Source organism: Protomyctophum bolini (assembly GCF_963924005.1).
Source record: "Protomyctophum bolini genome assembly, chromosome: 13".
Lineage (NCBI taxonomy): Eukaryota > Metazoa > Chordata > Actinopteri > Myctophiformes > Myctophidae > Protomyctophum > Protomyctophum bolini.
In genome coordinates, this window is record NC_137874.1 from 8,350,953 (window position 1) to 8,362,648 (window position 11,696).

The 11,696-nt window shown below is 45.1% G+C and overlaps 1 protein-coding gene across 1 annotated transcript; it reads right to left on the reverse strand.

The window, feature by feature from the left end:
- Positions 1-6,178, reverse strand: msantd2 (Myb/SANT DNA binding domain containing 2). The gene is made up of 4 exons (XM_080779393.1): positions 5,720-6,178; positions 3,660-3,915; positions 2,374-2,431; positions 1-2,077 (listed from the first exon to the last, which is right to left on the reverse strand). The coding sequence occupies exons 1-4, from the start codon at positions 6,158-6,160 to the stop codon at positions 1,129-1,131; spliced, it is 1,704 nt and encodes a 567-aa protein (XP_080635519.1). The 5' UTR covers positions 6,161-6,178; the 3' UTR covers positions 1-1,128.
- Positions 6,179-11,696: the final 5,518 nt, after the last annotated feature.

An 11,696-nucleotide genomic window follows, 5' to 3' on the forward strand; every position in this document is an offset into this window, starting at 1 on the left:
TAAGAAATATATTAATATACTGAAACGAATGAACGTTGCAAGATCACAAAAGCTGGAATGCTCAACATCAATATTTTTTAAATATATATTATATATGTACTGTGTATATATATATATATATATATATATATATATATATATACTGTAGATTTAATAAGTGTGAACATTAATGGATTCATTCAACGGTCCAAAATCCAATAATTCTTCAACCACAGTCCTTTCCTGGCACATTGCACATAATCTCAGAGAATGTATTCATAAAGTATCAGAATACTGCTATAGAGTTCACCTCTAACTAATGAATGAATAGTGATGTTTTTAGTCATAACCTGACTATACAATTTAGGGCTAATTTGTACTTTAAAATTATAAACTAGGTTTAGGCTTTCTGAATACAATCCACAAGGTTGTGGATTGAAAGAAAAAAAAAGCCAACCAATTAATCCGTTCTCCACTTTCTGCCAAACTCTTTTTTTTGAGTGGTCTGTAAACACAGGTGCAGTTCATTTGGAAATAATCGTGATGTCGATTACATTTTTAAGTCATATCGACCAGCCCTACAACAGACCCCAAAATGGCCTCCGTTGTTCTGCTACACAGGACATACCGGTACATAAAACTAGCAAATAGTCTTAAATGCTCTATGAATACAGACCTCAACAGTCAAAGAAAAGGCAGTTCCAGTGGACGTACACGCTAGCTCAGCTGCACACCCCACTGAGGTACACAGATGTATCCTGCACTGCACAAGTCACCTTATCGTTCCCATATACTCCCTGATGAGGCAATATTCGCTGATACTAGACCAACACAGTGCCACTCTTGTAGTGCACATAGTAGCAGGAATAATTAGCACATATTTCTTGGACAAAAACACACTTTGCAATACTGAAGCCACGTGTCCCTGCGTTTGCACACAATGCATTAACCCGCACTGTGTATAACTATTGCACACACGAATAAATGATGTGTGCAAAATATCAAAAGTGGGTTAACATGGCTGACAAGGCAAGAGAAATTGATTTTGACAAGATTTTTTTCGCACATACATCCACGCTTATAACAGACTGGACCGGTTTAGCCACATCCTTCAAGTCGAGGCAATCTTTAAAAACATTGGACACAAAGTTACAACGTCTCTTTGCTGTTATACTTTAAAGAGTAGCCGATGGCGATTTCTAGACACTCCACCAGGGAGCCTGCCGAGAGGAAGTCCAGCTCCACCTCTATGAACTTTACGTAAATAGCCGAGCGCTGACACGGGCCGTCGGCTCCTTCTCCGTCCTGCCCCGTCGCGGCGCCGGGGCGACAGTTGTCCTGCAGGAAACGGGTGACGGCCGCCGACGACTCCCCGTGGACGTAGTGCTTGCCCGAGGCCTGAAAGTGCTGGAAGAGACACTGCTGTACGGTCCTGTCCTCGGCTATGCCTAGATAGCAGTAAGTGACTTTAGCCCCAGTCCTCTCCCCCATCATCATCATCCCCTCTCCGTCTCCGCCGCCGTCCAGGCACGCCGCCATCATCATGCCATCCGACTCGGAGTCACACCGCTGCAAGCCGTGCTCGTGGCCGTGCGGCGACATCCGAGCCGCGTCTCTCGAAGGCGTCAGCACCTCGTGGCCGATGGCGTAGAGTCCGTAGGTCTTGGGGATGTCCCCGGGTAGGAGGTACTGGGAGGAGGTGCCCTTGTTGCAGACGGCCACTCTGGACTGGGCCACGGGGATCCAGTCCACTTCCATGTGCAGCTCCAAGCAGCGAGCCTCACTGATTGTGATGTCCAGGAACTTGTAGTAAACATTCTTCCAGTTCATTTTCTGCACTTTGGTCATGACGATGCGGCCCTCTGGCTTCTCCGGGTTGAAGTACTCGCGGAGCCGCTTGCCCAGAGGCACCTGGGAACTGATCTCGGCGTAGTGGTAGCGCACGTTCTCACACCAGCGCGTGTTGTAGCCCACGCCAAAGATAGCCAGCTTGTTGGAGAGGTGCAGCCTCGAGAACTCCGTCCAGGTCTGGAAGTGTTCCCACTTGAGCTCCACCGACTCAAGGATGCGCATTACATTCTGCATCATGTCCCGTTTTCTACACAAAAATGCAGACAATATCATTAATCACAACAACCAACCGTAAGAAACTGTAATCGGTCATGAAGTTATACGTTTCAAGTTTAAAACAAATGAATGGCTCAAACTGAATAAGTACATCAAACTAAAATCTGCTTTATTCATACCCGATTTGTTTTTCATTCTAAAATAGAAAGCCCCTTAGCCATGCCATGATTTACATCTCCTGGATAATGGAACTTTAAAGAATCCATTGAGGAAAATCATAATCAACTTGGTTTATGTCCAAACTAGCCTCGGTCCAAACTGACTTACTGCGTTTCTTCTGAAAGCTCTGGTTGGCTCTGCAGCACTCTAGGCGCCTGGATTTCTTCTGGAAATAAAAGGAGCACAAACGCAATTTACACAAAACTAGAGATCAACTCTCTTTTTACTGTGTCACTCAATCCTGTCTGCCCACTCCGATATGAGACTAACTACACCAATTTTCTAAATGCCATTTTAACAATTTGCTTGACTTTTTTTTTAACTCTAACCCACGTCAATAGCCTATCTTTGAGCTCACAATGGGTCACATTGGATGTACCATTTTCAGTCAGTGACACCCTTAAACCTAACCTCTAAAAAAAATGCAGAATCCTAACACTAGAACTCCTTTTTAAACCATGAAACAACCACGTTTCTTCTTGTGACGACCAGGAAATTGGCCTTTCAAAATATAGATTTCTGAAATTCTATTATTATACTTGTGCTGGGAACATTGTGAACAATTACCCCTCACTATATGCACACACACACGCAAGCATGCACACACACACACACACACACACACACACACACACACACACACACACACACACACACACACACACACACACACACACACACACACACACACACACACACACACACACACACACACACACACACACACACACACACACACACACACACACACACACACACACACACACACACACACACACACACACACACACACACACACACACACACACACACACACACACACACGCACACACACACGCACGCAAGCATACACACCAGTGTTGTTTTTGGTTTCTTGATTTCAGTTTCAGTCATAGTCTCTTGAATAGTTTTCATTTAGTTTTAGTCACATTTTAGTCACCCGGAATGTTTTAGTGTTAGTTTAGTTTTAGTCAACTAAATGTCATAAGATTTTAGACTAAAATGTATTTTGGTGGGCCTTGATGCCGTCGTAATGACTGATTTTACGATGAAAATCTACCATCTCACAACGCGTCGCAGTGTGACGCGTTGTGAGTTTGTAGATCTGCTATTTTCAGCATGCAACCAAGTGTAAAATGACTTACACTGGATCTCCTGTCCACTAGTCCCTTCCTAAAAAATGTGTCTAGTTTTTATCTGCTGACAAAATTGTCAATACATTTAGTCTTACTTTTAGTCATCATATACTGTAGTTTTCATGTAGTTTCCATTTATTTTTCTTCAGTGAAAAAGGACACACACACACACACACACACACACACACACACACACACACACAGTCACACACAGTCACACACAGTCACACACACACAGTCACACACACAGTCACTCACCAGCCTCCATGTCGCCCTCCTGGAAGGCGGAGGCCAGGACCTGGTTACACCAGTCCTCCTGCGAGAAGTCCTCCAGGGTGCTGCTGTCCGACTCCATCTCCTGGTACAGGCCGCTGCTGTTGATGAGCACCGGAGCACAGCTCTGGGAGTCCCAGCCTCCCTGTCCGAACACCTTCTCCAGCTGCTCCAGGGAGTAGCTGCTCTTCCGTTTCCCGATGCCGTGCTCCTTCACGCGGCTGTAGCACCGCCGCAGTGTCTAGGACGGGGTGACATGAGAGGAGGATGTTATTGTGTCATCAACCAGGCTATAGTAGTAGTACGTCCCCCGTAGCTTCAATCCATTTAGACCGGAGCTCGATTCTACAAAATGTCTTCTAAATCCTGAGTTTTCTGGAGAAAGAAACCCCATGTTTCTATTTGTGGTTCTCATAGGCCTACTATTTCATGTCAAGGACGCCTAGAATCATATGCAGAAACGTTCGCTCTAAAAGAATATATATATTCCAGATTTGCGACACATTTTCACGATCTTTCAAAAATAGCAGACCTACAACAAGCTTGTAGATGTGCTATTTTTTCAATAGCTAAAGTATAACATAATGTGCTATGACAACGTATATCATTAGGTTCCCAAGTTGCATCGTTCCCAAGTAGGCCGGTGGCCGACTGCGACGGGCACGTACAGGTCTAGTAATGCTTTAAAACACCAAAGTAATGTCATTTTAGTGGAACATAATATATTTTAATTGGATTAGATCATTGTTGTATACTGTACTGTATGTCCTCATTACATATACCGGTATATCTCTTATATGTCATATGTTGGCGATTGATTACTCATTACCTACCACCAAGTTAGCACATTAGCAAGTAACGGTACACATTTTGTAAACTGTTCTACAACAAACAGACAGATACTGTATCTCCAGTGGTGTGTGAGGATGCTGGCGTTGACTGTTCGCCGCTTCACCTCCCAATGTATGAATGAATGGACCGTTATAAGAAGATGATGAATGTGTTCCTTCTCTCACACTGTTTTCATGTGCTTAGAAAGTACTAATTGCAAAAAGGATAAGCTATTCCAGGTATATGCTTATTGGCAGGCACATTGGAGCGGATCCTGAAATCCACCTGCTTGGTTTCAAAAGTCTACTCTCTTTTATGATCAGCTAAATCCTTCGCCCCTTATTGACTGACCACATTAAATGCATTATGCGACAGAGATACATACATACAAATCTGAGATCCTTAGATTAGCCAAAATGGCAGGGAAGATCATGGGTATGTCTATGTCTACACCTCCGATCACCCCCCGCTGGTCATCTTTGAGCAGGCCACCATTGGACAGGTTAAGAAAATGGTGTCTGACCGCTCCCATGTACTATACCCCGAGTATCGGCTAATGCCATCAGGTAGGAGGTACGAGGTCCATGCGTGCAAGTATAATAGCTACAAGCTTTCCTTTGTCCCTCTGTCAATCACACTCCTTAACAGAGTCCTTGCAGAGGGCAGACAGGGTAGGGGTCGAAGGTTTTGAGGTGATGTTCTTCCCCTCTTTTGCACTACGTACAATGGTGTGTGGTATTTTAATGTTGTACGGGTCACTGTGTGTCTTTGTTGTCTTGTATTGTATTGCATTGTATCTGTATGCTGCAGGGCGGGTCCTTGGGGTCCAAGACAAATTTCTCCCTCGGGAGACAAAATAAAGAAACCTTGAACCTTGATAGACCAAATAATATTATGATTGCCCAGACAAATGAGACAAGCAAAAGGTATGAGTGAATGAATTGTGATCATGGAACCCGAGAATTGAATTAATCATCATCATGAGCGTCTGCAGACATCATTTGGGGATGGGTGATGCTCCATCTATACCATTTGCATTCTGCAATCGTCTTTGCAATCTGTATCATCAGTAACTGTACAGTGCTGCTGTGCAAGTGTTGTCTAAGACCAGTCAACAGGCTGAATGGGGGGGGGTGAGTGAGTGAGATGTTGCAAGCGAGGACAGCAGCAGCCTATGATGATGTGCATCAGCATCCTCCTGCCCCCCCGTTTACCTTCATCCTCTCCCGGCACTGGGACGGCGTCCTCTCGTAGCCCAGCTCCGCCAGGGCTCTGGAGACCCGCTCGTACATGGCAGGCCCGGGGGCCTTGCCGGAGAACACGGTGCCCGCCACCTCCAGCTGCTGCATCCGCGCCTCCGTCAGCCTCTCGTTACCCCACACCGCGATGAGGGCGTTCGTCTCGGACGGGGTCCACGACATTCCTCGGCAGGCGGTGAAGCTATTCGAGGATGAGGCCAGGCAGCCGCGACCACCGCCGCCGCCGCTCCCCGTGCTGACGTTCAGAGGCGAGAAGCGGTTGGGCGTGGACGAGTTGGAGTGATACTGGTTGCTGTCGCTCAGATCCTCCGATTCGGGCGACGGGACTTCTGTCTTGGGTATCTTCAACGGCGTCGATGCCTCCAGAGACTGCTCCGCGTTAGTGGACGCTGCCATCTTGCTTCTGTTGCTAAGGGGAGGAGGGGATGCCTCTTCTTCTTTTGGAACGTGAGGGCGAAGCTTTGCGGTGTTGCATTGCATTACTGCCACCTTCTGGAGCTACATTACTCCCACGACTCAGACTTTTTTGGGGGGGGGGGGGGGGGGGTTGATTGATTGACTTAAGTATTTATTAACAGTTTGCACTTTGCAGAATTACAGTACATTTCAAGCACAACTGTCTCAATACAAAAACTATTAACTGTGAGTGGACGACACCATAAAGCATTACACTTGTTTACAAAAGGGTCCACCTTTTTCACGGGGGCCAGTATTATGCTATGGGTTTATGTCATGATTGATTGATTGATTGAACATTTTATTTTATTCACAGTATGTAGAATGGGTACAGACTAGTTCAATAGAAAGTACAGGTCAATACAAACACTTCTACGAGGATAAAAACCAGAAAAAGCACTATTAATTATAAGACTTGTTTACGTCAGGGTCCTCCATTTTCAATTAATCAGAAAAACCTGTGCGCCGCCCGGGAATCGAACCCGGGTAGCAAGAATGGGAATCTTGCATGATACCACTACACCAGCGGCGCAGGTACCCTTTGTTTATAATAACCCCACACAGGTGCCTAAATCTATGCCTAAAACTGCCTAGGCTATAGTTCGTCAGGTTACGTATGCAGTTTATTTCGGTTAGGTTGGTGAAGAAGAAGGACACGGAAGTAGAGAGCTGCTGAGACACCAATAAAGAAAAGAAAAAGAAACAAATGTCTCCAAAGACAGCCAGGTGAACTTCAACTCAACTTAATATGCTAATTGATATTCAAGCTAACAGTGTTCATATTCTTGAGCAGGAGTAGACCTCAGCTAATGCGTCAATGCGTAAACTTTGAACTTTCATAGAGTTAGATACAACGCATATTGGGAATATTAGGATTCCTAATTCAGGAAAGCCATAGGAGTGCGTGAGGCTAACTAACTAAATTAATTATTGTTGTGTGTAGTAGCTGCTAGCTGCTAGCTAACAATGACCTAGCACTGAGGTCATTGTTTACACAAAGTTGTGTGAGTGTTACATACGTCATGTGTTATGTGTAGCCTATATAATTTGAACACCAAATTAAAGTAATGTGAAACAACACACACTGCCTTTAGGTGCAGACCAGATCACCATGATGCAGACAGAGTGTGATGCAGGCGCAGCTGCAGCCCTCACTCCATCACCCAAGGATGTGACTGTGAGTGAAGACATTATGGAGGTGAGAGCTCCATTAATACACCTTTTTAGCCCGCGGACCCCCATTAGAAAAGATATGCCATGCATGGACATTGGACACCCATAAAAGGAGATTTTTACGGCTCTCTCAATCTGTTTAATTTCAAGGACCCCCAGTTTGACATGCAAGCCATTAGATTAGGCTACAGACCCCCCCACCACCCCCATTTAATGACATTTATATCTCGGGGACCCCCAATTTATAGTGTATAAATGGAGGGTCCATTTGGTTACAAACTATCATTTAGCTGGGGACCCCCTGGAACTCCCTCAAGGACCCCTGGGGGTCCCCAGACCCCACTTTGGGAACCACTGCTGTAGTGTAGCTGTAGCCAGTGGTGGAATGTAGTACTCGCATGTTTCACTTAAAACATCTTTTGAAAATTGCAGATCTACAAGCTCACAATGTGACTTAACTTACAGTGCGACACATTGTGAGCTTGTAGCTCACACTTAATGATAATCACAAATCTACAAATGAACTAGTAACTCAAGTTTTCAAATAAAAGTACAATATTTACCCCTGAGATTAGTGGAGACTGGAGAGTAGTGGAGTTTAGAAGAAAAACTACTGGAAATTGGAAATACTCAAAGTAAAGTACAAATACCTAAAAATGGTCCAGTACAGTACTTAAGTAAATGTATACTAACTTTACATCACTAATATAAGATGGATATGTTTGAAGATTGTGAGAGGTAACAGTCTGAGCTCACAACAGAATCAGATGTAGTCTGGAGACCCCCAGTGGTCATTAAGGAGGTTGCAGGGGGTCCCAAGTCAACAAACAAACCAAAACCTACTTTCATATGAGGGTTCATAGGACAAAACAATTTAAAATAGGGGTCCAAGGACTAATGAAAGTCTGTTTGGGGTTAAGTGGCATTAATAGACAGTTGGATAGAGCCCTGCCCTGAGCTATAAGTGACATGATGCACTGTATATTGGTACATTCTATTGTTGTTGCTGATTGTTTTGAGACACATTGTAAATGAACAGTACAATATGTAGGTAGCCTGATTTAGTGCACATAGTTGGCAGGATCAGGGGCTAATTGACAATGTCTTAAAGTTTCTGTTAGTAAAGAAACCTTTAGTCTCATTGTATTTGGCCGAAAATGATAATTTTTTAAATATGATTATGGCAAATAATCCCAGAATGTCACTGCACTCTATACATCTCCTTACAACAGTGGTTTACCGGATTTATCAGTTTGTGTTAAATAACACCATATAACCGCCATTACCCTCTTCATGTCACGCACTCCCCTAGAGGGTGTTCGTGCAGCACAAGGGGGGCACACACACACACCACAGTTTGGGAACCCCTGAAACGTAGAGGGATGCACCAAACTATTCTATTGTTTGGATTAGATGCAGCCTGGTTGCTTATGTCATCGCTGTGCTGCAGGTCAGTGTTATCACGCAGCCTGTCTTGTTTTTTGTGGTTTTGGGCCTGAACTGGATGTCAAGCCACAAAGCCAGCCTAGGGTTTCCAACTTGTACACATGCTGTAGTTGTGTGTGTGTGTGTGTGTGTGTGTGTGTGTGTGTGTGTGTGTGTGTGTGTGTGTGTGTGTGTGTGTGTGTGTGTGTGTGTGTGTGTGTGTGTGTGTGCGTCTGTGCACGACTGTGCATGTGTGGGTGTGTCTGTGCTGGATGGGTATGTAAGTGCGTGCTGTGTGTGTGTGTGTGTGTGTGTGAGTGATTGATTGATCGAGTGCCTACCTAACGCCACTAAACTCTCAGTTTGCATGATGTGTTCCAGAGAGAAAGCATGCCTTCATGTAAAATAAAATAGCATGTCGAGGCCCTTAATTGAGGTTTTCAGGGGCCCAATCATTTCTCTGTTTGGACCTGCTGCCTGCCTGCTACCAAAATGTCATTGTCGTGCCACTTTCTTGGATCACGGGAGCAGAGTCCAAAAGGACACCTTTATCACTGGTGGATGAAAGGGACATTTCTATTGGACGGCGAGTATCTAATTGGTCACTCGATGGACCGATTGATGGATTGTGTCATTGTTAGCTCATCTCCTCCGTGACAGTGTTTGATTAGCCTTCCTTCAGGGACCAAAAGTCAATTCAGCCGGCTCTGCCAGCTGTCCGGCGTTTGGCTTTCAGTCTGTTTTGTGGTCAGCGGGGTCCTGACCTGGCCGAAGGGACAGTAAAATCTGTTTTGACAAAGTCTATAGCAATAGGGCTGGCCGGGTGGAAAGGTCAAGGACAGGGGGGGGGGGGGGGGGGGGAATAAACGAGGCCCAGGCCGTAACATTTCAATATTGTGGCTGTCTGTGAGTTGTCAGACACTGCTGTCAGTCAGAGCAGCAGGAGGAATGTGATGCTTACTGTTGACATTTGTTAAATATGTGTTGATGTGTGCGGTGTGGCCAGATATTGTAGCAGTTGTTTAGATCCTGAACTCTAGAACCACCTCCTGTACCTCCTGTCCTAGACACAACTATGAGGTATAGGGATATGTGCCGATGAGACATTTTTGGTCGATTGATTAATCGAACCGATGCCGATTTAATCTAAAAACAACTGGAATCGGCCGATACGATGTGCTTGCCAAATGAACACTGATGATGATACTATGTGGGGTCTGGGTTTGCCCAGTATCCCAGCAAGTATCCTTCCAAAAAAAAGACTAAAACACTTTATTGAGAATTTGTTTCCTGAATCTCTGAGATATATCCAGAAAATAGAAAGAATGATAGGCCTAAGGACAATTATTAATAATTTGACAGAACATTTCAGAATTTAAATTAGAACAAAAATAGTGGGGATTTGTGTTAATCTATCTATGAATCATCAAGAGGCAGCTATTATATTGTGTGACATAACTTAAAATGTATGAGTTTGTGTTAAATAACACCATATAACCGCCATTACCCTCTTCATGTCACGCACTCCCCTAGAGGGTGTTCGTGCAGCACAAGGGGGGCACACACACACACCACAGTTTGGGAACCCCTGAAACGTAGAGGGATGCACCAAACTATTCTATTGTTTGGATTAGATGCAGCCTGGTTGCTTATGTCATCGCTGTGCTGCAGGTCAGTGTTATCACGCAGCCTGTCTTGTTTTTTGTGGTTTTGGGCCTGAACTGGATGTCAAGCCACAAAGCCAGCCTAGGGTTTCCAACTTGTACACATGCTGTAGTTGTGTGTGTGTGTGTGTGTGTGTGTGTGTGTGTGTGTGTGTGTGTGTGTGTGTGTGTGTGTGTGTGTGTGTGTGTGTGTGTGTGTGTGTGTGTGTGTGTGTGTGTGTGTGTGTGTGTGTGTGTGTGTGTGTGTGCGTCTGTGCACGACTGTGCATGTGTGGGTGTGTCTGTGCTGGATGGGTATGTAAGTGCGTGCTGTGTGTGTGTGTGTGTGTGTGTGAGTGATTGATTGATCGAGTGCCTACCTAACGCCACTAAACTCTCAGTTTGCATGATGTGTTCCAGAGAGAAAGCATGCCTTCATGTAAAATAAAATAGCATGTCGAGGCCCTTAATTGAGGTTTTCAGGGGCCCAATCATTTCTCTGTTTGGACCTGCTGCCTGCCTGCTACCAAAATGTCATTGTCGTGCCACTTTCTTGGATCACGGGAGCAGAGTCCAAAAGGACACCTTTATCACTGGTGGATGAAAGGGACATTTCTATTGGACGGCGAGTATCTAATTGGTCACTCGATGGACCGATTGATGGATTGTGTCATTGTTAGCTCATCTCCTCCGTGACAGTGTTTGATTAGCCTTCCTTCAGGGACCAAAAGTCAATTCAGCCGGCTCTGCCAGCTGTCCGGCGTTTGGCTTTCAGTCTGTTTTGTGGTCAGCGGGGTCCTGACCTGGCCGAAGGGACAGTAAAATCTGTTTTGACAAAGTCTATAGCAATAGGGCTGGCCGGGTGGAAAGGTCAAGGACAGGGGGGGGGGGGGGGGGGAATAAACGAGGCCCAGGCCGTAACATTTCAATATTGTGGCTGTCTGTGAGTTGTCAGACACTGCTGTCAGTCAGAGCAGCAGGAGGAATGTGATGCTTACTGTTGACATTTGTTAAATATGTGTTGATGTGTGCGGTGTGGCCAGATATTGTAGCAGTTGTTTAGATCCTGAACTCTAGAACCACCTCCTGTACCTCCTGTCCTAGACACAACTATGAGGTATAGGGATATGTGCCGATGAGACATTTTTGGTCGATTGATTAATCGAACCGATGCCGATTTAATCTAAAAACAACTGGAATCGGCCGATACGATGTGCTTGCCAAATGAACACTGA